At 40.1% G+C, this 27,169-nt stretch overlaps 6 protein-coding genes and 1 long non-coding RNA gene across 7 annotated transcripts; 3 read left to right on the top strand and 4 right to left on the bottom strand.

Annotated features, from left to right (window-relative positions):
• Positions 1 to 79: 79 nt before the first annotated feature.
• Positions 80 to 4,100, bottom strand: LOC145701332 (uncharacterized). Its single transcript, XM_081778553.1, has 9 exons — positions 3,734 to 4,100; positions 2,947 to 3,675; positions 1,680 to 2,637; positions 1,476 to 1,536; positions 1,032 to 1,428; positions 681 to 695; positions 382 to 479; positions 285 to 339; positions 80 to 145 (listed from the first exon to the last, which is right to left on the bottom strand). The coding sequence occupies exons 1-9, from the start codon at positions 4,056 to 4,058 to the stop codon at positions 120 to 122; spliced, it is 2,664 nt and encodes an 887-aa protein (XP_081634679.1). The 5' UTR covers positions 4,059 to 4,100; the 3' UTR covers positions 80 to 119.
• Positions 4,101 to 4,137: 37 nt separating this feature from the next.
• LOC145701333 (collagen alpha-1(XXII) chain-like) lies at positions 4,138 to 5,497 on the bottom strand. Its single transcript, XM_081778554.1, has 6 exons — positions 5,202 to 5,497; positions 5,036 to 5,124; positions 4,877 to 4,972; positions 4,675 to 4,830; positions 4,497 to 4,633; positions 4,138 to 4,337 (listed from the first exon to the last, which is right to left on the bottom strand). The coding sequence occupies exons 1-6, from the start codon at positions 5,256 to 5,258 to the stop codon at positions 4,138 to 4,140; spliced, it is 735 nt and encodes a 244-aa protein (XP_081634680.1). The 5' UTR covers positions 5,259 to 5,497.
• Positions 5,498 to 10,587: 5,090 nt separating this feature from the next.
• Positions 10,588 to 16,913, top strand: LOC145701334 (NPC1-like intracellular cholesterol transporter 1). Its single transcript, XM_081778555.1, is given in 14 exon segments — positions 10,588 to 12,049; positions 12,052 to 12,576; positions 12,579 to 13,098; positions 13,153 to 13,163; positions 13,232 to 14,287; positions 14,427 to 14,721; positions 14,851 to 15,079; positions 15,118 to 15,389; positions 15,431 to 15,582; positions 15,628 to 15,853; positions 15,898 to 16,038; positions 16,253 to 16,386; positions 16,430 to 16,583; positions 16,623 to 16,913. Coding segments are annotated over 14 exon segments (5,325 nt in total). The 5' UTR covers positions 10,588 to 10,627; the 3' UTR covers positions 16,811 to 16,913.
• Positions 16,914 to 18,358: 1,445 nt separating this feature from the next.
• On the bottom strand, positions 18,359 to 18,661 carry LOC145705387 (uncharacterized). Its single transcript, XR_014134587.1, has 2 exons — positions 18,552 to 18,661; positions 18,359 to 18,505 (listed from the first exon to the last, which is right to left on the bottom strand). It is a non-coding gene; the product is annotated as an uncharacterized LOC145705387 (long non-coding RNA).
• A 3-nt stretch (positions 18,662 to 18,664) lies between these two features.
• LOC145701335 (uncharacterized) lies at positions 18,665 to 22,235 on the top strand. Its single transcript, XM_081778556.1, has 12 exons — positions 18,665 to 18,670; positions 19,799 to 20,348; positions 20,387 to 20,485; positions 20,553 to 20,893; positions 20,938 to 21,100; positions 21,149 to 21,319; positions 21,374 to 21,447; positions 21,491 to 21,607; positions 21,650 to 21,725; positions 21,776 to 21,917; positions 21,957 to 22,083; positions 22,129 to 22,235. Exons 1-12 carry the CDS (start codon positions 18,665 to 18,667, stop codon positions 22,201 to 22,203), a joined length of 1,941 nt encoding a protein of 646 aa, XP_081634682.1. The 3' UTR covers positions 22,204 to 22,235.
• On the bottom strand, positions 22,217 to 24,742 carry LOC145704183 (uncharacterized). Its single transcript, XM_081781622.1, has 5 exons — positions 22,992 to 24,742; positions 22,769 to 22,952; positions 22,621 to 22,684; positions 22,498 to 22,571; positions 22,217 to 22,435 (listed from the first exon to the last, which is right to left on the bottom strand). Exons 1-5 carry the CDS (start codon positions 24,740 to 24,742, stop codon positions 22,265 to 22,267), a joined length of 2,244 nt encoding a protein of 747 aa, XP_081637748.1. The 3' UTR covers positions 22,217 to 22,264.
• A 1,410-nt stretch (positions 24,743 to 26,152) lies between these two features.
• On the top strand, positions 26,153 to 27,040 carry LOC145704475 (uncharacterized). Its single transcript, XM_081781926.1, has 3 exons — positions 26,153 to 26,253; positions 26,329 to 26,771; positions 26,826 to 27,040. The coding sequence occupies exons 1-3, from the start codon at positions 26,209 to 26,211 to the stop codon at positions 26,989 to 26,991; spliced, it is 654 nt and encodes a 217-aa protein (XP_081638052.1). The 5' UTR covers positions 26,153 to 26,208; the 3' UTR covers positions 26,992 to 27,040.
• Positions 27,041 to 27,169: the final 129 nt, after the last annotated feature.

Genomic DNA, 27,169 nt, shown 5'->3' on the forward strand with positions numbered 1-27,169 from the left:
GAAATTTTAAGTATTTTTGTCAGAATTTGTTAGATTTTTTTCTAAGGGAGAATCCTTTTGGTGATCCTCATTGATGCTGTTGACTTGGAATTTTCAGAAGTTGTCGAGGTTTTGGCGGTTTATGGGTATCCTTGAAGATGAATAGCTAAAAAATGAATAGAGAGGTTAAACGGGATTTGAATTATGTACAGTTTGGCTCGTGTAAATCACTGTAAAATAAATAGATAAAGAATTATCATTTTTGCGACTTATGGTTTCTCAAAAGAAATTCTTCCATAACTTACATTGAGCGACATCACGAGCAATTTGATAACAGTAATTCGAGTCACAGGTTCCTTTCTAAAAATGACCGGTTAAAAAGTTCCCAATGATATATCTTACGTCTCCAGCGCGACCATCTCTTCCATCAGCGCCGTTTCTCCCTGGCGGTCCAGGCGGTCCTGGCGGGCCAACTGGCCCTGGTGGTCCGTATTCTCCATCTAAAGTTGTCGATAAAGAAGTTATTCGAAGACAGAGGTTAGTAGGTAGAGTATACTGGTTTATAAAATCACCGCCAGTGTATCAAAAGAAGATATCACAAGTATTTCTAGAGCAAGTTACAGTGCTGTGATATCTTTTATTCATTTGATACGCGAATAAAACATGATTCAAAGCTATATTTTTTGCACCAAGCTACTTACGTCTTCGAATCCAGGCTATGAAATGAAGGGTTAGACAAAAATTTCAAGGCAAAGATGAAGATCAGATTTTGTTAGATTTTATGGTTGGAAAAATAAGATAAGGCTCTTTACGCTCTAGTTCTCGGATTCTTTACTGATAAAAATCGAATTTCGAATATAAATAAGAATCAATCATTCAATAATCAATATTTTTTCTCTATTTTTTAGAAATGAAAATACCCCATGAAGTATAAAAACCGGAATAATGAAAAACTCTTTATCAAAATGTGCTATTTGAAGAATGATATCTAAAATAAAAAATTTTGAAAATGAGCCTTTTCTTTTTAAATTCAAAATCTGCACAATTCTTACCTTGGAGATCCCTGTCTCCTCTTCTTCCCCTTCCATCTCTTCCATCCCTTCCTGGAGGCCCTTGATCTCCTTTTCTCCCATCTTTTCCCATCGGTCCGATTGGTCCAGGATCACCAGGTCTTCCTTGCAGCCCATCCATTCCCGGTAGACCTGGTTCTCCGGGCGGCCCGGGGGGACCAGGCATGCCAAAGAAAAAGTCTTTCATTTTTGGATTCCACGCGAGCTCGTCATTTCTATCCGCTAATGTATCTCTATTTGATCGCCCAGGCTCATCGGATTGATAAGGATGTCTGCCTCCATTTTCAATCAGCTGATAGGTGATTTCCGGAATTGCTCGTTTCAGGACTCGGTGAATGATTTCATCCATTTTTGAGTTGACCATTTCCTTCACTTTCACCTAACAAGAAAAGTTTATTCCGGCGCTTAAGATTAAGGGTATCGTACCATAAGCTCACGTTCAAGAGAAATATCAACCAAATCCTGGATTTGCCGCTCAATGTCGACTCTTAAAAAATCGTTTAGCCAAATCAGCGCAATTTGATATTTTCGCGACGCTGATATATTTGACGGGCTGACACTGATTTAGAACCTAATCGATCAATCTATCCCGTTCTTTCCAGCTTTTTAGATAAATTTCCAATTTCTTACCGATCAAGTGTCGCGGGCCGCCCAGCATAACCTGGGGGACCCATTGGTCCTCTTGGTCCGGTGTAGCCACTGTCACCTTTGTCGCCTTTCTTACCGGGGTTGCCTTGATGCCCCTTGTATCCTTTTTCTCCAGGTTTGCCGTTCATTCCATTGTTTCCCTTTTGGCCTTGAATTCCTGGTCGACCTTGAGCACCATTCGATCCAGGATTGCCTCTTGGTCCCTCATCTCCCTTGGCACCTGTTCGTCCTGTTTCTCCAGCTGGTCCGGTTGCGCCAGGATGCCCCTGTGGTCCAATCGGTCCGGGTTCTCCTTTTTGTCCATCGTCACCTTGTGGTCCAATCAGCCCTTGATATCCAGGTGGTCCGGGCAGACCATGTTGTCCTTGCGTCCCGGGCACTCCCTTGTCTCCCTTTGGCCCGAACGGACCCTGTGGCCCTTGAATTCCTTCATCTCCTCTTTCTCCTTTCGGACCAATTGGGCCTCTAGGTCCAGCTGGGCCAGACACGCCCGGCAATCCAGGTACTCCATCATTGCCGCTTTTTCCGTCAACTCCTGGCTCGCCTTTTTGTCCATCTTTTCCAGCTTTTCCATCAAATCCCTGGACTCCCACGCTTCCTTTGTCGCCTTTATCCCCAGTGTCACCGCGAACGCCAGGTGGGCCGCTTTGTCCTTGAGCTCCAACTTGGCCGGGCAGCCCAGGGGAACCCTTTTGTCCTTTTATTCCAGTCTCTCCAGGATTTCCTTTCTCGCCGATTTCGCCTTTGTCGCCTCGCGCGCCCGGATTTCCTTCTGGGCCAATTATCCCTTGAGGACCTTCAAGGCCAAGAGCACCTGGCTCGCCTTTCTCTCCTTGAATGCCCTGGTCACCTTGTTTTCCTTGGACACCAGGCTCGCCTTTTGGACCTTCTGAGCCAGAAGAACCTTTTTGACCTGCATCACCTTCTGGTCCGGGCAAACCTTTCTCGGTTAATAAATTTATTATTTCAAATACAGATCAAGACTAGTTTTAAGCGGGGACAAATTACTGGAGAATTTCAAATTTCAGTGCTTCATTTTATTATTATCGATTTCTATATGAGGAAACACTTTCAGTAATTTCCAACAGGTAGTCTGGTGTCTCAGTCATTTTGCTTCATCTCATAATTTTTTTGCTTTTGAAACGGGGGAATTTTTGACTTTATACTCGCGGTGCAGAGTAATAAATTTTATGATCCGCAATAACTGCATGTAATAATGCTCCGTTATCTATGAAATCATCTTTTGAACCGATTCCTGGAATGCCGGGAGGTCCAGCTGGACAGGAGCAATTTTTCTCTTCTTCTTGTGATTCTTGAATGACCACTTGCCCAGGAGGACCTGGTGGTCCCGGAAGACCAGGTAATCCTCTTGGTCCTTGAGGACCATCTTCACCTCTTGGTCCGATCGGTCCGGTGATTTCCGTGATATCCCCCGGTTCGCCCTTCTGGCCGGGTAATCCATCTTTTCCATTTTCTCCAGCAGGTCCCATCGGGCCAACAGCACCAGGGATGCCAGGTTTTCCAATCAGGCCATCTTCTCCTTTAGGTCCAACAGGGCCAATATCTCCGCGAGCGCCTTTGTCACCCTTATCACCATCTTCTCCTGGTCTTCCAGCATCGCCAAAACTACCAGGAATGCCAGGAAGACCTGGATCGCCTCGTTGTCCTTTCGGGCCAGTTTCGCCTTGTGCTCCAACAAGTGGTTCGAGTTTGATAATTTCGCACTCCCCTTTTTCTCCTTTCGGTCCAGCAGGTCCCGTTATGCTCAGTCCTTCTGGTCCTTGAAAACCTGGTGGTCCGATTGGTCCAGCTGGTCCAGGGGGCCCGGCAGGGCAGTCACAAAGCTGAAGGGCATCTTCTGGGGGTTGATCAGCGTACAAATTTCGAGGGATGGAAGTAGGAAGGGGAGCGGAAGGAGTGGTAGTCCGTAGAGGGCAGAAATCAATGTTGTCTGGAAGCTCGCAGCAAAAACGCTCGGCTAGAATTGACGATGAGAGAAGATGCCTAAGACAGAGAGGCTTATATTTGGTACTTACAGTTAAGAGCAGCTTCAGTATCACAGAAGATGTTTATTTTATCTAGGGTGACATGGGAAGTCTCGTCAGACAAATGAGTGATTCCATTCAACGAAATGTTCGAATCCTTTTGTCGCATCTTTCTGATCCCGATATGCTCGCAATCGGCATACAACGATACCGAGTTCGCATTGACGGACATCAGAACCTTGTGCCGCCCGGGTTGAAATAAAGGCTCGAGTTTCTTGAACTTCCGAAGATCAAATTTGGCCTTTGTTTCGCGTCCGTCAAGTCCAAGTCCGCCAAAAGTCACCAGTTTGTTTCGGAAATCGACTTTTATGACCATCTGTGTGAGGCCATTTTCATCGTTGATTTCAAGAACTCTCCATATTTTAGGTTTTTCAACATGTTTTTTAAGTAAAAAGTCAATTTTCAAAATAAGTAAAACCCAAAACCCATGATTTTCTCTTCACTTTTGAGATGTCATAGACGAATACGATAGTATACTGATCTGGTAAACCCTTGGGAAAGATTTCATGTGTTCTTTTTCGATTCACGAGAAGATTTGAAGGAGATGAAGTTTCGCCAAGAAGATTTTCTAGTGATCGCTGCGTTGATTCATCCGCTGAAATTTTTTCAAACACCATAAAGAGATTTAAAATACTGAAAACATAGATCTTTTTTGCGTCACCACTTTCGATAGTATATATTAATATTCAGTAGAATTGTTAATTACCCCAACTCCGGAAATTGTTGAAAAATGTTAAATCGTGAAAAATCTTACCGAATTTAGTAAACATCTGCAGCAAGTCAAATCCTAAATGACTCTTCTCATCGAGATAGCCAATCTTCTCCAAAATATTATCAGTCGACATATTCGGGCAAATAGAATGAATGCAAATTGTTCTTCTCAAACTCGACCTTCAATAATTTTTACTAAAAGAATTATCGAAAACCCTAACCGTATACTTTCAATGGCGCTGTAGTCAGAAACGGAGAATTTATGGCGATGGGTGGGTTTTGAAGCGATCTCATCGAGCTCGTCTTTGATTGCATGGCCGACTCCGACGGCGTAGACAACTATTCCATCTTCCTTTTTAAGACTTTTCTTATAATATCTTCTCAAAACATAATTATGGTGTCTTTTATTCAAAACAAAAAAGCCGTTCCTGTGCAATAACCGAGGGCCCAGCTACATTGTCCTGTGCCCTCCCATCCGTTAAGACGATCATAATCCTATTGATGCCCTCTGATAGTCCTCTAAATAAACGCTCATTATATTCTGAGGTCAGATAAGGACATAATTGGGAGAAGGAGACAAACCTGGCGCCGGAAGTCTCGGCAAAGGCAACTTCGCTAGCGAAGCGGATACTTTCTCCAGTCAGCGTGTTCCCTCGCTCGTACATCAAACTCTGAGCAAATAAAATCAACACAAGGGTCATGGGCAATTATCACTGGCAGACAACATAAAGAGGTTATTCTCTCTTACATGGATCGCTTTAATCAAGTCTTCTTTGCTCAATCCATTTCCCAGCGAAATTTCCATCCTCGGCGCGTCGGAATAAATGACGACTCCAACTCTGGTTCCGCCGCCATCTTCTTCGATGTCGAAGGTGTCGACCAATTTGCCAATCCATTGGCGAACCTTTTCGAAATCCTTACAAACGAGATAATTGCCGCCACTTGATTCGGAGTCAGCTTTGAAAGAAGATTATCCCGTGCCTGATCGCCAACAGAAGCCGAGCTGTCAACGTTGAACACGACGTCGTATTTTACCCGGCGGCACTCTGAATTTTTATGATTTTATGATCAGACATAATTTAAAAGAGGCTGTTCTTTAGTTTTTGTGGAAATTGACAAAAAAGGCAAAAAAAATTTAAAAATTCGGCAAAAAGGTCTTTTTTGGAAAATTGAAAATTTAGGAATTTTCTTAAGAAAAAATCGACAGTTTAAGAATTTACTATAGAAAAAATCGATAATTTCAGAATTTGCTTTTAAAACTTTCTTTTTCATTCTTATTTTAGAAAAAATATATTTCATGCATCTGTGAAGACAGCTATAAACACGTGTGCTTATTTTGTTATTTGAAATTTCCCTTTTCATCGCTCAAAAAAAAAGGTGCCAAATTTAGGCACTGATCGGAATTTTCCCTCAAGCTGATCTCAACTGATCAGCCCCGACCGCGAAAAATTCTAGCGGTCGAGATAATGCTCCATTTTGGACGCAAAAAGGCTTTTTTCGAAGAAGGGAATTTTTAAATTTATTGAATTGGACCTGGGTTAACTCTTGAGTTTCCACAGACAAAACGAACTTGAGGATTGTTTGGTTTACTTCTTAATTGGATTTCGTGATAAATTCGAAGAACAGACCCGCTTAAGAAAATTAAAACAGCAAAAGTCGATCCCACAGATGTAAATTTTCATGAAAAAATGACACTTCCGCGGTTAATTGAATTGCTTTTATCTCAAAAATTATTGATCTAATCGAACATTTTTACAGTCATTTTGTTCAATTATCATGAGTAATCATGAAAAAAGTAAGATAAAGATTAATTTCCGGTTTCGATTATTTTGATGGATCAGCCCGATTATCACAACATATGTTTTTGTCAAAGAGCGTTTAGGGTCATGAAAATTTCAAGAAAATCCCTCTTTATTTGAAAATTGCCGGAAGTGCGGCAGTTTTACAACCTTGAGATAATTCTTGTCATATTTATTTATGATATAATCGAAGAATTTTGCGCTTTCAGACGAAAATTTTTGTTCTCAAAGACGAAAAAGAGTCAGTTTTAACAGGACTTTAGGAAAAGATTAAAAAAAGAGGAATTCCAAAACAAAAGGGTTGGAAAAGATAAGACTCATAAATTTGGAAAGAATCAGATTTGGTACTGGGAGATTGGCAGCAGTCCAACGGTGTGAAAACGCGTGTTTATAGCGTCAGAAAACTTGTCAGATTGGATCTTATCCACGACGCTTCCGCACCCTTCATGACCTTGGTCAGACTTTGGCCATCTTCCAGCTTGATAGATTCTTTATTTTTAATAAGAGGTAGAATATGGACCATATAATATGGTCCATATTATATGGTTGCCCTTTTAGAAGAATGGTTTTCATGGATTAAATTATTTTATCATAATTTTCTGAAAATAAATTTGTCGGTTTCGAAAATTTGTAAAAGATTTATGGTTTTTTCTTAAAATTACGAATTTTTATACTCATAAGTGTCATGGTTTTTTTTTCAATTTTTCATGTTCTGAAAAGGTTATTCGAGTTGAGTCTAGTCGACCCAATCTCGAATCAAAATAAATCACCACCCTTGGCTAATTTTTCATGTCCTCTCTCGTGGAAATCCAGCCCGGCACTTTCTCACCCGTTCCTCCTTACTTTTAAAATCCCTAGCTTTTCCTCCAAGAAGAGAAATCTCCGGTATACGAGTTTTATCCGACTTTAAAAATAACTCACGTGATCCATTTGGCGCTACTCCATCTTGATTTTCCAAAATTGGAACAAGATTTCGTCGATTTCGCGTGCTTCGCTTCTCCGCCGCGGAATTGAAAATTGCTAGAAAAGCGAGAAGAATCTTCATTTTCAACCTTTTTCTGCTTCTAGCGCTCCAAAAATCTCATTTTCTTTGAATCTCTCCCTCTCTTTCTTTTCTTCTGAAAAACTTGAAAATACTATAAAAAGAAGGAGTTGGTTTTTATTGATAAGCAACTAGGTTTATCTGGTCGCTAACGAGGGGAGAAATAAAAAATAATAAGCGTGGAGTAAAAAACACTCGCGGGCGCCCATGAGCGAGACCGAGGGCGCGCCAAAAATTCGGAGACGCATTTTTGAGGGTTGATATCAACAATGATAGATCGAAAATGGAATGATGGTAGCGCATCTTGCTACAGCCAAAAGTACCGGTTGATTTATCCTTACAAACCCAGGTAGATTGGATCGATTTTGAAATATTGTACTTTTTATACAAAAATATGATGCGAAATAATGAGCATTATTTCTAGTGGCCATCAACCGAAAACCATTATTAAAATTAAAATTTTTTAAATTTGTTGTTTTTCTTATAAAAATCTATGACAGTAAAAAAAGAAAACTATTACCCAGAAGGTTGGCTCTAGCAGAATAAAACGATCTTAAGGACCTCCCCGTCAGCTTTTTTTGAAAAATCAAATTTCGGAATTTTAAAATTTTGACCTCGGAAATGGATTGTACGGGTCAAAAAACGATTTTGAGGCTGCATTTTTTGGGGGTCTATCTCGACTCCTTCACCCCCAAAATCGCATTTGAAAATCGGACTTTTCGCCGAAAATTGAGGAATTTGCCCTAATTTTGGCAAAAATGTTGATTTTTCTTGGTCAAATCTTCGTCTTATCAAGTTTTTGAAGCAAGTTTAACTTGAGGACGTATTAAGAAACAAAAATATGGTGTTTTAAAAGATTTCATTTTTTCGGAGCAAAAAGCTGACGGGGGTTCCTTAACGCATGAACGCACAAAATTTTTTCCTGCTGAACGCATATTGCGCAGATTTCTGCGCAGCACCTTTAGAGCGCTCTAGCGACGATTGTGGTCGAGATTTGAAAAAATCAAAGCTACCAGAATGAAGCTCAGACGCTTGCAAACAAGCTCATAATAGTTTAAAATCCTAACCGTAACCCGAACCTCGGTAAAAATAATGATTTCTAAAGTTACTCGAAAATGAACCATTTTTTCCAATTTTTTTCAATTTCATTGATCGCAAATACAAATGTACAAAATACATATATACGAATGATATAATTCGATGCAATAATGCGATTAAACGTGGAAAAAAATTTTCATCGACGGAAAAATTAATTCAGAACTGTTGAAAAGCTAAAAAATCATAATTCGAAAGAATCGGAAATTTTTGTTCTGAAGCCAAATTTTTATCCTGAAGTCAAATTTTTTTCGATGCTAGATTCTGATTCCTCATCGAAAAAGAGCTCCTAAAGTGGGGGTCCATTTAAAATTTTGGTCAAGTAAAGTATGAGATATCGAGCTTTAAAGGGGCTCTGCGCAGAAATCTGCGCAATATGCGTTCAAGCGTTAAGATGAAAATATTATTTTTCATTTTTTTTTGTTTGCCACAGCAGGGATTTTATAAGACCAAAATCTATCAAAACCGACCTTTATAAAAAATCTTTCACTACTGCCACTAGAATGGTGCGATCAGTGGTGCCATTTTCTTACTCACTCCACGCGAAGGTTATGAAATTTCGCGCAGCTTCCACAAATTTGGCGAGCAGCCAATTTGTTTACCTTCTGACCTTCTGTAAAGTACTGTACATATTTGAATACGATTGAGAAATATGTCTCTGTTACTAGCGAGGTCAAAAATGATTCAAAAAATTAAAGCCATAAACCCAATAAATTATTTTTTTACGTTATTTTTTCACATTTTGACATCCGGCCAGCAGCACCGGAAACAGGCGAAACAAGTTTCTCGTCAATCGTGTCTTTGAGCTTGTGAAAAATTATTTACGGCGTTGATACGATGATAAATCAGGGGGCTAAAATTGAAACGAGTCTCATAATCAGTTATTCCGTTTTTTGGAGTCGGACCGACATTTTGATTAATAGACTTGATGGACCTGACTTTGATAGATCAGCCTGTTGGCTAGACAATCTGAGAAAAAAACTGAGTCAGGGTCTAAAAGATCTTTTATAAAAAGCCCTGAATGAAGATATAAATTGATACGGATATTTTCGAAGGCGATTTGCGGCTTTCTTTTTAAAAAAGCCGCTGCGCGGCTTTTCATTTAAGATCTTTCAGACCCTGACTCAGGATGTCAACACAGGTTGATGCGCTCAGATAAATATTTTTAAGAAAAAATGATACTAAGATCCATGCTCAAATAAAAAAAGATAACTCGACATACCATTTTTTGCTAGAATCAAGCCGAATCCCATCCATCATTTTTGTCATTTATGGAATCGCGGAATGAAAAGTCTGATTTTCATAATTTAATGACGATCTGTGTTTTTATGATGAAGGAAGTCGTTGGAGCTGATTTCTGGAAAATTAATTGCCGCACGTCGAGGGTGGGCAATTTTTTAGCCGCAACGAGTCGTTCTTGATTTCCGATTTGGTGGTTTATGAAGTTGATCTTAAAGTTCAGAGCTACTTCTTTTTATTGAAGAAAATTCTCAAAAAAGAGGCTTCAAAGGGATTTTATAACAAATAATAGTGAAAATAAGGGGGTAACTTGGGGTTTAGTTGACTAAAAAGTCGCCAAAGAATAGGGGATTTTCGGTGAGACACCCTTAAAAGTAATGACAGAATTCTGATCTGGCGCCATTCCAGAGCTGTGGCGTGAGAGGAAATTATAATATCAGAATTGGAGGTAATAATGCAAATATCACAAGTTGTGTGCGCATTGCGATCGTCGTTCAGAAGACACGAGTGTTTACAATTGCAAGTATCAATTCGGGCCTAATAGTCTAAGAACACAAACTTCAAATTTATCGAACCAGCTTTTGCCTGTTTTCAGAATAGATAGAAAAATCACTAGAATTGGATTAAGAGAAGTGAATTGAAATCAACGAAGAGAATTGACTGAAGATAAGAAACAGGAACGGATCAAAGATAAATTCCCTTCTTTACGGAATAAAACCAATTATTCTCAGATAACCATAAAACAGTACGTAGCTCAACGAATTTATTTTTTCCCTATCTTTCATATTCGACGATCATAATTTATCATTCGTAAGTTTCACCCAGGCCAATCTAGCATAATGCTGACAATTTGTTAAATCCAATTATACTTATCGTAAATCTTTTCAGGATATTTTCAAAATAATAATTATACTTTCCTTCGGCTGAGCTTTGAGAATCTAAATATATTGCTCCTCAAATACTTCTTTATCGATCCTCAAACTCAGAGTTGCCTGAATCATGTGGTGGTGGTGGCTATTACTAGCCACCGTTCAAGGCAACAATGACCCTCTTCCTGCGCCCGAGTACACAGGCGGTGCTGGAAAATGCGTCATGTCTTGGACGAAATCAGACGGCTGCGGAAAGAACCCGCGACTGACAGCGATCGAGACAGATTTCAGAAGCCTGCCAGATCCGGACTTGGGCTGGATGGATGATAATGGAAGGGAGTGCATTCTGAATAATCGAACAAGGGACGATCCAGATCCAGGACTGCCAGATCTCAGCCCTTTATTGGACCTCGTTGGACCCAATGCTGCCCCTTGCTATGAACCAGCTGGGATCGATGCTGAGGAGCCAAACCGTTTGCACCAAAATCTTCTTCAAAAAATCTGCCCGAAATTCGCAGAAACACATGACAAAGTCTGTTGCTCATACCCGCAAATGCAAGATTTCGACAAGAAATTTAACAAGATGTACAAGGGTTTTTTCCAAGCCTGTCCCTCCTGCCTCAAATCCCAGCTCGAGTACTACTGCAATCTCTACTGTCACCCAGAGCAGAGCGATTTCATCACTGTCAATCAAGTCTTCAACGCGACAAATGACAAGACGGAAAAACAAGGAGTCGATCATTTTACCGCCGCTCTTCCAATTTCTTACACAGACGATCTCTTCGACACCTGTAAAACTGTGAAATTTACTTGGTTTGTCAACACTCCTTGCATCAATGATTTGATACCGAGTGATGGCTTGGCGAGAAATTTGGTCTATGATAGATTCTGCAGGGATGTTCCTTCTAAAGATTGCACTCCATATGTTTGGCTGAACAATCAAGGTCAAGCAATAACAGAATGGCCTCGCTTTGGAACACTCAACAATGTCAAAGCGGGTCCGGAGGACGGCCCGGCTGGACATGTTTATAGTTGCACTGAAGATCTCACGCCAATATATGCGGCGCCAGGGATCGATGCCGATACACCTGTGGAATGTGGCTGCCAGAATTGCGCAGAAAGCTGTCCCGAAGTGAAAGAAATCGACCTTCAAGACCCATTTCATCTTGACCAAATCGACCGGTCTTTCGGCTCATGTTTGTTTCGACCAACTTGTGGGCCGAATTATTTGATTCCAAACGGCGACGGGTTAAACCGACCAGATGTGCCGTGCATGGCATACGATCGCCCAGCCTACGAGTGGAGGGAGGAGAACGATGCGGACAGAGGTTTTCTAGAGCGCTTGTACGAAGTCTGCCCGCGATACTTGAACAATTCCCTCGACGGAACTTATACAATGACATGTTGCGATCAAATCCAAATGAACACTCTTCGCGACCAAGTTTCTCAAATTCGTCAGCTTTTTGGTCGATGCCCTGCTTGTGTCGAAAATGCCATCAATATGTTTTGCCACTCCACTTGCGCTCCAGATCAGGCGTCCTTCATCGACCCCTGATCGGATTCAATACTGTCGATCGAGACGGAAACGAGGCGATTGGAATCCACAGGGTGAATGTTTATCTGACAGAAGATTACGGAGAGCGGCTTTGGCAGAGCTGCAAGGATGTCAACTTTCCGCAGACGAATGGAAAAGTCATCGAGGGTTTGATGTGCGATGGGCTTGTAGGAGATGACTGTAACGTCGAAACATGGTTGAATTTCCAAGGATCCACGAACAATGGCTTTTCCCCGCTGACGTATAACTATATTACCGTCGAGATGGGCGCGAAATCAGGAAAAGAACTCGACTTTGAAAATCGATGGAAAAAGCCGAGAGGGTTAGAGCCGCTGCCTGAAAGTGATGTTCCAAACGGAGCTATCCCTAAGACCTACGAAACCTTTCAATGCGAAAATGTTTACACAGATCCTTACAGTGGAGTAAGCGGAACTTGCTCTTGTCAAGATTGCGAGGCAGTTTGTCCTGGTCTTTACGAGTACCCAGAGCCCGAACCCAAACCGACAATCGGGTCGATGGATAAATGGGCTTTCGTGGGCATGATGGTCGGAATTCTCCTCGTAGTTTTTGTCGTCACCTTTTAGTCGTCCGAAAAGCAATCAAAAACTGCCTCAAAGATGATCAAGTTCAAAGTGTTTCTCGAGAAAACATCGAGAAGAAATACGAAAAGAAAACGATCGATCCGTCCGAAATTCCTTGCATGGACAAAGTGCGATACAAGTCTGTCATGTTTCTCCAGTCAGCGTTTCATTGGTGGGCGAAAAGATTCGTTCTTCGTTTCCCAATACTCAATATTCTATTCTCCGTCGCTTGGACTGCTACTCTTCTAGCAGGATTCAAAGATATCGAATTCACAACAGATCCGATTCGATTGTGGGCCTCGCCAGAAAGCAGAAGCTTCAAGGAGTACACAAAATACAATGAGTATTTCAACCCTTTTTATAGGGCTTCAATGATGATCGCAAGATTGAGGCCGGAATATGCAAAAATGAATGGGGGCGACTTTCAATACTCTTCTCCTCAGGAATTGATTGACATCATCCGATGTCAATATTTATGAATAAGGAAAACATGAACTCTTTTAACCTTGACTTCTTCAGCAAGGCCGATTGCCTTAGGGAATTGTCTACTAGACAAAGCGACAAAACTCGATAAAAACTCTTTGTCAATCAAATTAAGGGAACATTCACAATCGACAATTCATTAAAACGAGAATACTGGGATGAACTGTACGACCTTCAGATGCGTCTCAAGAATCTCAATGCTTCGTATGAGTTTGACGGAGAAAAACGTTATGTTACCTGGGATCAAACCTGTCTCAATCCTTTGGCGAAAGAAGAAAATGGCTGCTCCTTGTTTTCGCCGTTCAATTACTTTCAAAACGACCGAGATTTGATTTGGAAAGACGATTGGTATTTCGTAAAAGTCGATCAAACTCGAGAGGAAACGAGTTATTTGGATCACTTGATTTACTGCGCCAGATCTCCGTCAAGTCTCGGAAACAAGTTCTTGGTGAATATCGAAGATGACTTTGTCAATGGACTTCCCTGCGCAGGAGATTTTGGCTCACCAATTTTCCCCTATCTTGCTTTTGGTGGATACGAAGATGACGATTACTGGAATGGCGAAGCAATGATTTTCAACTTCATCAATTCGAATGTCGAGGACAAGGATTCGGAAGAATTTGCGCGAGTTATGGCTTGGGAAGCGGAATTTATCGATATTATGACAGAAGAAGCGCCGAAATTGAAATACTACGATGTTGCGTATTTCTGCGAAAGATCTATCGAAGATGAGATTGACAAGACAGCTGAAGAAGATGTGGGCATCTTCATCATCGCGTATGTTGTCATTTTCTTGTACATCACTATCGCTCTTGGAAAATATTCGAGCATCAGGCGAGTTCCAATCGACATGAAAGTCTCTCTCGCTGTTTCTGGCATCATCGTCATCCTCGCCTCCGCATTCGCAGCTACTGGAATCTTTGGCTGGCTCGGCGTTGCGTCAAATTTGATTGTTGTTGAAGTCGTTCCTTTCCTTCTCCTAGCCATTGGCGCGGATAATGTGTTCATTCTCGTCATGGATATTCAGCGAGAAAAGAGAAGAGATGGAGAAAGCTTGGACGATTTGATCGCTCGGGTATTTTCAAGAGCTGGACCGAGTATGCTTCTCTGCGCGATAACAGAATCAACGGTGTTTTTCATGGGGTCTGTGATTGATATGCCAGCGATAAAGGTACGACTAAGAATGCAGGAAGAGGAAATACAAATACGAAATTGCTATCAATGACATTCTTATAATAAAAAGCAAAATTCGTTAATTATCTTACCTGATTATGGTCTTTCATCTTTCAGTAATACTCGAAAAATTTTAGGTTTTTGCATTGAATGCCGGAATCGCCATCCTCTTCAACTTTATCCTACAAATCACCGCCTTCCTCGCCATCGTCAAGCTTGACCTATCCCGTCAAAACGGAAATCGATGGGACATCATCTGCTGTTACAAGTCCCGCTCTGATAAAGATGCGGTCAACGAAAACAAAGAATCAGTCATCGACAAGTTCTTCAGAAATTACTTCACGCCGGTTTTGATGCATGATTTGGTCGGTTTTGTGGTCATTTGCGCGTTTTCAGCGATGTTTGGTTACAGTTTATACAGTATTTCAACAGGTAATTCTGCACCAATTTACATTTATAAATGAATAAAAATTATTATTGATGATCAAGTGAAACATCTTTTTATAAATACCGACAATTCGAGCTGAAAATAATTTTATGGTTTTCAAAAAATGCTTTTAGCTGTGGTTGGATTGAATCAAAATCTCTCCGTTCCTCTCAACTCTTACGTCGCCAAGTATTTCGACTTCATGGAGACGTATCTTATGGTCGGCGTCCCTGTATATTTTGTTCTCGAGGGAAAATACCCATTTCACAAGGAAGAGTTTTCAAATCTGATCTGCGGAACATCTGGCTGCGATTTGTTTTCTCTTTCTGAGCAGATTTCAAGAGCTTCTCTACAACCTGAAAAGTAAAGTATTTGTCTGATAGACATTGTTTATATTTCAGGTCAAAAATCGCTACCCAAGCAACAATCTGGGTTGACGACTACAAAGATTGGCTCAAACCCTCTTCCTCTTGCTGCCGAACTGAAAACTGTAACTATCGAATCGACCCCGATGATCCGGAGTACAATCAAAAGTGCGATTTCTGCCCAGCCAACGTCGACGCTCCTGCTTTCCCAATTTTCGAAAATTCCTGTCTCGACTGCCAACGAGGCATTTTGTCGCCAGAAAAAGCTGAAGAAAGCTTCAAAACATATCTTGATTACTTTTTGCTAGGTAAAAATTATCTTTCCTTTTTCTTTTTCTTACAAGTTAAGATAAACCAAACGAATTCTGCTCAAAAGGTGGATATGCGTCCTACAGTGCAGCTGTTAACTACACGATGGCGGATGAAGTCGTCTATGATTCCATCGCAGCATCAGCTTACATGGCTTATCATCCTGTCTGTGTTGATTCCGTTGACTGTCAGGTACTGGCCTATTGCTTTTTGGGCATGGGACTCAATTCAGTTTAGGCAAATCTCGAGATGGGACGAGAATTAGCGCATAACATCACTTTGACGATTCGAGAAAAAGTTGCCACCATCAACAACCAGTCAGGTCTCGTTCTTGGGGATGAAGACTACGTCGACCCTGAATCCATCTCTGTCTGGACTTATGCCATCTACTACCCTTACTACGAACAGTACATCACTCTTGGTGGAGATGCTTTGATTCAACTTGGTATTTGTCTCATCCCAGGTTTGAAAGAAAGAGATGAAACTTGTCGTTCACGTTTCTTTAAGTTTTTGTCTTCACATTCATTCTGCTTGGATTCGACGTTGTTTCCGGACTGATAGTTTTGGTTACTGTTGGTTTGATTGTCATTGATACTTATGGCTTCTGCGTTTTGTGGGATGTTGACATGAATGCTCTAACACTTATAATTATGGGCTAAGATTAAGTAGATTCAATCAGACAAAACCTTAAAAAATCAGTTTCTTAATCTTCCTTCTCTATCAGATCGATCTTATATTAATTTTAGGTCAGGTTATCACTGTTATAATTTTACTCATTAGAAAAGTTAGAAAGCATCCTTTTGGTTTTTGAAACAGATTTTTTCTAGAAAAAGAAGAAGCAATTAAATTAAGCCCCCTCAAGACCTGATTTCCGCTGCAGGCCTTTCCGTTGAATTCTGTGGACATACAGTCAGAACATTTGCCTTGACAACAGAAGGAACAAGAAAAGACCGAACAATCCAGACGATGTCTGTCATGGGCCCTAGTGTCCTTCTCGTAAGAAATCAACTGAAAACGAAAACTGAGTGTTTCTATTTAGGGTGTCGCTCTGACAAATTTGCCTGGAATCGTGTGCCTAAACTGGGCCAGTGCTCAGCTGATCGAAATTTTCTTCTTCAGGATGAATTTTGTCATGACTTTGCTTGGCATTGCTCATGGATTGATTCTCCTGCCGGTTATTCTCGCCTATTTCGGTGAGGCTTTCTTCATCACTCGAAACAAAAACCTTTCAGGCCCAAATCCGAACAAAGCAAAAATATACGAAGAACAGCAAGAAGCTATCGCCGAGCTTGGAAGAACTCGATCAGAAACGAAAACGGACAAAAAGACCGACTCGATCAAAATGAAGCCATCCTCCAAAATCGACCCGGCGGAGCCATCTGCGCCAGGATACGCTGATTTGGAAGAATCTGCTTTCTGAGAGAATCGGACAAAATCGGACAGAGCGAATAGGCTTGTAAAATTTTCACTGTACAAAATTAGAATTTGAAAAATCCTATGAGATTATGACAATACATCAGTTATTTGAATCTTCAAATCAATTTTCCATTTTCATTCGAGACAGAAAAAGGTTCTGAATCGCACGATCGTGAGAGAGAGAAAGAGAGAGCAAACAGAGTCAAATGTCGCGTGACTTGAACTTGAACTGTTAAGTTCACTCCAAGGTCCAGTTGTCTCTCAGACTCGATCCGAGCAGCACGCCGTGGAGACAGAGAAACATGTAAGTTCATTTGTGTAATGAGCAAAGCGCAAATAGAAGTCTGTCAGATTCGTTTTCTCCCAGACTGGGATCTCGGAAGACTTTATTCGCGAATCGCGAAGAAAAAAACGCGTGAAAATTACGACCTCTGAGTAACGTCTCAACGTCCTTGATCAATAAAATTTCTAAAAAGGACTCTTCAAGATCGCAATTTTCAAGATTATCGTTCTAGTGATGAGTTATTTACGGGCAAATTTCGTTACAAGAAAAATTTAAAAAATACATAAAACCATATTATTTGACCAAAACATCTATTTTCCATTGAAAATGACTGAAAAGAGCATTATTATTGCAAGTTGGAAGGCTACAAGCTCTCATCTCTTCAGAAATAAGACCTAAAATTAAAGGGTTCCGTCGATTTTTCGAAGCCGTAATGGGCCAGCTCAGGTTAATGGGATTCTTTTCTAGAGCATTTTTCATCCCACTAACCCAAATCCTGACTTATCAAAGGCTCTGTGTAATATTTTTGCTTGTGTCTTTCTCTGTATCTTCCTCTCTCTCTCTCCGTTATTGAATTTCTTTGATCTAGAAGTTCGTGGAATTTTTATCAAAAAAATCGATAATTATTTCTCTCTTTATATTTCCCCGTCCGCCCGGAGAATATTCCGCAGGAGACGAGTGCGGTAGCTTTTATTGACTCAAAAATGCTGACTGGCACACTCTGGCTTCGTCGCTGAGACTCGATGCCAGTTCGGTCGCGATTTTGGCCTTCGTCCTTGTTCAATGATCTTTCAAAAATTTCAGAAAAATATTACAAGAAATCTTAAATCATTGAGATTTTGGATAAAAAAAATTGGATAAAAAAGTGTTTACGAGTTCTAAAAATCTATAAAAAATGGCGAAAAAAAAAGATTTTTTTTTTATTTAAAAAAGTCGCAGATCCTGAAAAATTATTATATAAAAATTTCTCTGAGAGGTGCAAAAGCAAGAAAAAAAGATGAAAGAAGCCGCCTCTACAGAGAAAAATAAGCGCCGGAGGCGAGTCAGGGTCAGGGCAAACAAGTATTACGAGATGACATGCTTTCGTCACGTGCCAATTCAGAATCGCAACCAGCAGATGATTCGGTTTCAATCACAAAAGAACAGGAAGATTCATTTTACAAAAAAGTACTTCTGACTAGAATTTGAACAAAGAAATCAAGGAAGAAAACACTCATTTTTCGATCGAATGATTTATTCATAAAAAATCTCTCCAGTCATCACAAAAACTTTTTTGATGGAGCAAAATGAGGGTAGTTCATTGTTTGACAGATGGAGTGCGCTTGACTTGAGCAGAATCTTGTTCTGTAGATGGTTGTTGAGCTTCGAACTCGACTTTTTCCAGGACAGGTTTTTCTTCGAAAACATCACATGGCTCTTAGGAATCCTCTTTTTATTACCCATTCTGTGATTTTGACTTTACCTTGTTCTTGAGCTTGTTGAACTTCTGGAGCAGCTTTTTCCGCTGGAACTTCAACTGGTTCCTCTCCCAACGATGCGCGAACCTTCTTGATCATTCCACCAACCTGGTCTAAAATGACTGTAAATCAACTCCTCCATCACATTTGAAAATCACCAGAAATGCTCTGAATTCGTTGTTGAAGACCGCTCATTTTCGTAAATTAAAAAACTCTATGTAATCACTCTTTGCGAAAATTGAAGTAAGCTGATTATGAAGCTTTCTGCTGACTAAAAAGCAGTTAAAATCGGCGAAAGAGTCGTTTTACTTTTATTTACGATTTATTTTAACGATGGGACCGTCTTTTACCCGGAATTTTTACGATTATTTGACACGGAAGTTAAATTTATTCATAAATTCTCAAGTTTCAACTATCGATAAACCAAAAATCGCGAAAAAAACATCAAAAATGTCCAAAAACATAAAGCCGACCCAAACTGAATGATAAAGTTTAACTTATAATAATTTTCAATTATCATAATTTTCAACGGGTGACTGCCCACACTTCTACTCCTATCCTGTCGCGGGCCAACACTATTGGAGTACTTTATTTTTGAATGAGTTCTTTCAAAATATATCTTATGAGATAAGCTCCCCCTTCAAAATAATAAATAGAAAAAGGATAGAGAAATCTCTGGTCAGAAGAAATAAGAAGATGGTTTTCCTCAAATGGACGCTGAGATTATTTATTGGAATGATTTTGCTAAGGGTTGAAAAAATTACTTGACCGCCAAAAGGGAAAAATTACCATATTTGTGCAAATTTTACTGATGTTTTTCTTGTGAGGTTGCACAGTTTGTATACCAGGTAACAGTTGGTTAACTTAGAGCTTCGTTAAGGTCGATAACAGTAACTCATTTTTGCTATAATATCCAGATAAATTACTTTTGTGAAATCTCGTACATGCAAAGAAAATAAGACTCATATGGTGAGCAAAAACTTTATTTCTAGAATCAGAAGATTGCTTGAGCTGAGCAATCTTCTGATTCTAGGATAAAGTTTCATTTTTTGCGGCGATATAAATATGAGAAAGTTATTCAATTTCTCGGACTAAACCAATTTTTGGAAGTGATATTTTGGATCACAAATAAGATTGCTGTATTTGGCCTACCGGCCAATCAAAACCCTTTCCATAAAAATCTGTTCCGAAAATTGGTTCTACCCAATTTCTCTGGAGATAGATTAAGCTAAGCGAAATCAACCCATTCAAGTGCGATTTTGTCGATTTGGAAGGAATTTTCGACAACCATCAAGTTTTGACTACTGGCCTTCTTCGTTCACGAAAACGACGAGATGTCTCGAATTCTGACGAGGTAACTCAATCGCTGCACGAAGAAAAGAATATTGATGATGACTTCGCCATTCCCATGTCAAGAGAAGCAATCAAATGGTGCTCCGGAAGCGATGACGTCGACAACGAGTGCGATCACGTGATCGGCTTTCAGCCAGAAGCGCACTGGTTGATCTACAATCGTTATTTCTTCGACGAGCTTGATGGGATTCCAGGGGATTCTTCCGTCATCAATCAGTACCGAAACAAATGCGGTTCAAGCCGAGCCGGTCCATTCCCAAAGCTTTTCCGAGCAAATGACGATATGCAATCAAACTTCGGAATCGCGATCGAGAACTTTTTCATGCCTCCAAGTATCGAAAGCTACGGAAACTCTGCTCGCGTCAAAAATCAACTAGAACACGAGTGCCCGAATCTCAGTCCAAGTCAAACCATCAGAAGCGAAAATTTTTCAAAAGATCATTGTGAAGGTAAATTATAATGACAGTCATTTTTATTGAAAAATAAGGGCCGTCAGAAATGGAAAATCCTCTCTTGAGAATAAGCACGGTAAAACAATCGGAGAAAAAAGAACAAGCTGTTGACTTACTGATGTATCTTAGGACCGGTTCTCTCTTTTACTAAAAGGCTATTTGCCCTTTCAAAAGCTCCTTTCTTTTGAATAAAGAAATCAGCAAGAACCTTAAAAAGCTCCGACGATTGGGCCGGCTATACCTCCGCCCCTTCCCAGTCCTCCCTCGACGATAAAACGCGTTGCCACTCGTCCCATCTTTGTGGATACCCAATCCATTGTGACTACGACGAATGGACAATAAACGAGACAAAAAACTATTCTCGAAAGTCTCGATTCTTCTACGAAATCAACTGCAATAAATCGATGCCGATGCTGATCGCGTTTTATCTTCTAATGATAATGTCGATTTCAACCTATGGAAATGTTCTGAGCATTGTCACTCTTGTCTCAAAGCTCAACTGTCCTCTGAAAATGAGAACTACTCGTAGGAGACATGTAAAAGTAAGTGTAAAATTGAGAATATAAATGTCTTAATTGAGATTCAGATCAAATTATCGCTTACCATCGCAGATCTGATACCAGCTATCTCTCTTTTGCCAATTATGGTTTATTACGTCCTGACAGGATATGGCAACCCGTCCCCTAGTGCTCATTACTATTACGGAATGGTCCAGGAATCAAAAGGCGCGGTCTGGGTCAATGTTTCAGGTACTAATGACTAATCGCAGTTTCGAGCCGACTTTTGACTGTTCCTAGGAGTCCTGTACATCATCTACCTCGTCAGCACCGCCGCGAATCTTTCCCTCCTCTCTACTGAGCGATTTATTGCTTTGAAGTTTCCACTGCGAAATTTATCATTTTTGACCGACACTGGTTGCAACTCAATTATCTTATTCATCTGGATCATTTCGATATTCATATCTATCAGTAAGTCCCGAGTTTATTGCTCTTTTTTCTCTTATCGATGGTTTTTTTGATCAGTTCCATTTCTGATGTATGACTACTTTGGCTACTCATTTGATCCTCAAGTCTTCCTCAATAGCATTATCATCAAGGTATCAAGCCATAAAGTTGAAGACATGAAAATTCGATTTTAAGACAGACAAGACAGATGGAAGCAGACTTCATGGACTTTTTTACGTCTTCTGCGCTTTTGTCGGACCGTATTTTTACAACCTGATTCTTTGCATTCTCACTCTTGTTACTGTCCACAAGGTTGGTTACTCCACTATCTGTGGAGGTTAAAAGATCTTTAAGAGCATGAGCGATCATCGGATATTCGACCAATCTCAAAGATACATCAGCACAGAGCGGGAAATTGCCAATTTTCAATGTAAGAACTTCAAAATTTTCGCATGAAACGTTCTCATCCTTGATTTCAAGTTTTCCGAGTGACGGCAATTATGGTTGTTGGCTTTAGTATGACATTGCTTCCATACTCGATTATTTTGCTCTTGTTCGTCGCTGGAGTACTGACATGTGGCCCTACTACGTCGAGGATTTTTGTTTTTGCCACATTTTTCAGGTACTTTTTCCTTCGTTTTTCATGAAAAAATTCTTCTAGTCTATCTGCGTGCGTTATAAACACAGTGGTTTACAACATTTCGTCGCAGAATTTTCAAAAAGAAGTTCTTTCATTAATTGGCATTGACAATCAATTGAGCAGTCGTTCCAGAATAGCTCAAATTGGAGTAAGTTTATGACAACATATATGGTTTTTATTGTTCTTTTTGAAGCCATCAAAGAGGATAATTGCACGCCGAACAAATATCAAAACGATCACAAGCGACGAACATACGCTTATGGAATGAATGGTTTCTTTTATTTAATTTTTTTGTCTGCCAGATGAATCAACAGCAATAATAATCAAGTTCAATATTTCTCAAGAATCCAACTCGCCATTTTTTCATTGTCTGTTCTTGTCACGACGATTGGAAGATATCCGTCGCAGTCTTTGTCGAATCCAGCGACGATTCCGTGAAGGTACCAGCCTTCTTCTTTGCCCATATAGCACATTAATGGTCCACCATTATCGTAATTGCACTAAGAAAAAGAAAGATTGAGACCTTGTCAGATTGGCAATCTGAGATTGCCCAGAAACTTACATGCTTGAAATCTGGATCATCATTTGAGTAAGTGCTCGTGTAGCAGTCCATTTCTTCTGACCATTCATATTCAACTAGGATAAGCAATACAGAACTGCTAAGAAATCATTTTTTATTCATTACCGAAATTTGAGCTCTCAACCATTATATTCTTGATAACACTTTGACATTGAGCTGAATCGAGTCGCTATAAAATAATTTAAGTGTTGTTATACTGACCTAGGAGTTCCGACTTAGCACTCCGAAGATAGGAGTCAAAATATTGACAAACCTGAACAGTTCCATATGAGTTTCTCCGCTCTCCGTCTCGTCCTTGAAAGCCGACAGTCACACATCTGTAGGCTTCTGGCAAGGCCCATCCAACGTGTCCAAATCGGACAGGTTTCACATATTCAGTAAATTGGAATGATTCGAAGGTTCGGAGAACACCGATGTTATTCTCGCCCGTTTTCTGACTAAATAACTGTAATTTACTATCAATAATATTACCTCACTTGTATTCAGGATGATAGTATCGTCTCTCTAGAATTTTGACATCCCAAGCATCCCTGTCATCAGTCTGGAAATCGTTAACACCTCCGACTGCTGCATCTGCAGTTGACAGTCCTGCGAATATCTTCCTTGCACAAAAGCCGGATGTCAAAATGTTTCTGCTTGAAATGAGCACACCCGAGCACATAATCTTCGTTTGCTTATTATCTGTTATGAGAATTGACCAGGGGAAAACATCGATTTCAAGGCTGTTACTTTCTCCGATTATCTTCGGGCTTCTTGTTTTGTTGATGCTATAGAATGGACAGATGCCTTCATTTCGAGACAAGCACATCCACTGACCCTGGTGCTCAAAGCCAAAGAAATTTGATGTGACATTGACTAAAGATGGTGCAGCCGGGCTTTCGGTAGGATGGTTGGCGCTGGCTGAAAATTCGTCGAAAGTTGGTTCCGGTCTATACTCGATTCGAGTTGGAGGAGTTGGAAAGCATTTAATGTTGCAGCCTAAACAAGGATTCTCAGTTGTTGTTTCTGTGGTAGTGGTTGTTGTTGTCGTTGTTATGGTCGTCGTAGTGGAAGTGGTAATTGTTGTCGTGGTTGTTGTCGTCGTAGTAGTTGTTGAAGTTGTCGTTGTCGTTGTGGTAGTGGTAGTTCTTGTTGTAGTGGTTGTTGTTGATGTTGTCGTCGTCGTAGAGGTAGTTGTAGTTGTGGTTGTCGTAGTCGTCGTGGTAGGAGTTGTTGTTGTCGTAGTTGATGTTGTGGTTGCTGTTGTTGTCGTCGTCGTAGTGATAGTTGTAGTTATGGTTGTCGTAGTCGTTGTGGTTGAAGTAGTGGTAGTGGTAGTCGTTGTGGTCGTAGTGGTTGTTGTTGTAGTTGCTGTTGTGGTTGTCGTAGTCGTTGTCGTACTGGAGGTGGTTGTTGTAGTTGTCGTAGTCGTCGTGGTTGTCGTAATAGCAGTGGTAGTTATTGTTGTCGTAGTCGTCGTGGTTGTCGTAATAGCAGTGGTAGTTATTGTTGTCGTAGTGGTTGTTGTTGTAGTTGTGGTCGTTGTTGGAGGCGCTGTTGTACTGATGCAGTCAGGCAACTTGCTATCTAAGCTTGGACACCAAACACAATCCTTTTCTCTTGAGCACTCCTGAAAGGTCGCGTAAAAGCTCAAGGTTGGACATGCCCGTCGATTATCACAATTTTCTCCAGGACAGTTATGTTCGTGATAGAAACACCAAGGAGTATCACGATATAATCGTGAAACTGGCTGGTAACAACAATTGTTCGCCAAGCATTCAGCTTCAGTTGTTCCATAATAGCCACAGTCGACTTTATCCTCGTTTACAGCTGTGCATTCGCTGCTTGCTAAATCACAATCGTCATTGTTTTTTGGTCGCTCGATGCATTGATATTCTTTTTCAGACGTTGCGCAGAATAAACATCCTTCTCTAGTACATTCCTCGGGCCTTACATGAAGGTGCTCCTCAGCGGTGAATTTTTTGCAGGGTTTTCTGCAGCCTTCTTCTGATGAGGGACACTGTGACTTTCCGTAAAAAGTTTCCGGTTGGAAACACCATGGTTCATGGCTATTTTGTCCCCATTCTGACCAGCAGCAACCGGCATTAAGACAATCGTGTTCATTATCCTTGTGACAGTTTCTCAAATTATGAGTTGTTTCTACAGCACATTGAGCCTTCCTGTCATCTCTACAGAAATTTCCAGCTAAAACGCTTTCAAAAACTAGTAAAACTAAAGTTGCTCTCATTTCCTCTTCTGATTTCGCAATCCGCGTCGTAGAAACGTCAAATAATCGTGATTTTTATGTTTTGTAAAGGTCAAAAGTGGAATCGAGAAGAAGAATCAAATACTCTGTACTTTGTCTGTCTGTTACTTAACCGCTCATATTACATCATTTATTTTTAGGTGTCTAAAAAAAGATTGATCGAAAATAATCAGAATGAAAATTAAAATATTCGCTGTCAAATGGGTTCTTTAAAAAAAAGTTTAGATTATCTGGCACGAAAACAAAAATGCCATCATCTAAGTACAGCTTTTCATCGCTTAATAACCCGAGACTCTCGAGTCGAGGGGGCGGCATACTAAGATATATCAAAAATGCATTATTAATCGGACGAGATCAAATAAAAAGGTGGAGACGAAGAAGATCAGTAGAATCAAAAGGTTGTTAAATGAACTTTTTACTAAAAGGTTTGTCTCTCAAAGAAAAAATTTTGATAATTAATTTTTTTAAGGAAATTTCGGCAAACTTCTCTTCCTCGTTGGATTTGCCCTTGCCGAACATGGCTGGATGGATTTTCTCGACAAGAGCTTTAACAACCCACGAGCCAAACGAGCCTTTCTTTTGGGTAAAAAATAAAAAAAAAAAAAAATCATAACAAATCATTTTTAAGATGACCACGATACTCAGGGTGCTCCTGATAAAAATTACGATTTGATGATGTACGATAAACGACACTTGATTCAGTCAAGAGGATTTACTGATGATGAGTGGCAAAGACTTCTTGATTTGTTTTAAAACTTGTGCAAACTTCCTTAAATTTTTACTAGAGCAACAAGAAAGCAGTAAAATAATGACTCTTTATCGCAATTTACAACAGTGAATTGATGAATTAAATCGAAAAACGTGAGGAAGAAATGATAATATTAGTTATCGGATAATCGGAAAATCGCGCCGATTGACTTTTTGTTTCTAATTCGGCGCCATCAAACTTGCGTTTTGGCGTGAAAGGGTTTCATCCAAAGAGATTATTTGTCTAAAAGACAGCGAAAGTTAGAGAAACTGTCTTGTTTGAACATAACCGGACTTCAAATTTGTTTCAGAAAGGTTTATCAAAAGAAGATTTAAGGAAAGACTCAAGAAAATGAATAGGGGTGAGTTATTAACACTTGGTCAAAAGAACAGTTTCTTATGGCTGCCTACTTTTTTCATGAAAAAAATCTTACGGCGAGGTTCTTAAAAGTGTATATGAATCGGAAATTAACGATTATCTCGTAGTTATACCAAATCGTCATTTTAAAGAATAGATCTTATCTTAATCATAATCAGACCCAGTCTCGTCAAAACATTTAAGAAAGCGAAATTAAAATAAACATAAAGATTTCGTGACCTCTCATGGATTTTTCAACAGCGCCACCGCGCGTGCTTTATCTGAATAAAATGACGCGTAATTTCGGATATTTATTCATATTCAAATTTTGAAGAAGAGAATAATGAAGCTTTTTCAATTTTTCGCTGCGTCAACTTTTGCTCAAACGGTAAAAAAAGAGAAACATTTTTTATAATTTTCTTTGAAGTGAAGAAATTTTGCGGTAATTGAAAATTATTTTCAGCTTGACAACTCATTCTGGTCCTGTGACTTCGCTTTTGATTACTACGCCCTCGAAGCTCAAAACTCCTCGCTGCCAGACGGAGCTCGTTTCATTTCGAAAGGAACTCCAGCTTCAAAGGATTCCGTCAACGGTTTCATGAAAAGCGAAATCCGTGATGTGGTCTGCGGCGAATCTCAGAATCTTCTGGGCACAAGTCGAAGTGAAACTGAACGAGCAGAGACTCCATCGTGGTTTTGGAACGAGGCACAAGAAGATGGCAGTCTTCTGGTTCGATTTTGCTGCGAGCCAAGTCAGTACTTGGAGCCGATTGACGAGCTGAATAGAATTTTTGCTCTTGGAGGAAAGGCTGGAAATGAACAACTTGATGGCTTGTTGAAAAGAATGAAAACAGACTACAGGAAGAAAGTGGCAAAAGGATACGCGGAGACTGATGCTATTCATTTGTAAGTTTTTTTCGACCAAGAAATGGCGAATTGATTAAATATTTCATAATTTAGCCCATTCAATCTCTTCGAAAACGAGTGTGACCATCTTGCCGAATTCGCCCGAGTTTTGAAAAACTGGTCCAGCGTTCACAATTACAATTACACCAATCAAAATGGCCGCCGACACGCAAAATTTGTCCGAGAAATCGACGAAGCTTTCCTCCAGTTCGGATGTTGATGATGCAGAAAAACCATCAGTTCTCCCTGTAATATGCCTTTACTAACACTTTTTTTAATAAAAATGAATGAAAAACGTCTTCGTTGATTTCCAGGAAAAAAGAGGTTTATATAAGATTTTCTCTAGAAATGTTATCATACGGTAAAAAATCTTGATAAAAATACGCAGTTTTAAAAAG

This window comes from Oikopleura dioica, chromosome PAR, assembly GCF_907165135.1.
Source record: "Oikopleura dioica chromosome PAR, OKI2018_I68_1.0, whole genome shotgun sequence".
In the NCBI taxonomy this organism is placed as follows: Eukaryota; Metazoa; Chordata; class Appendicularia; order Copelata; family Oikopleuridae; genus Oikopleura; species Oikopleura dioica.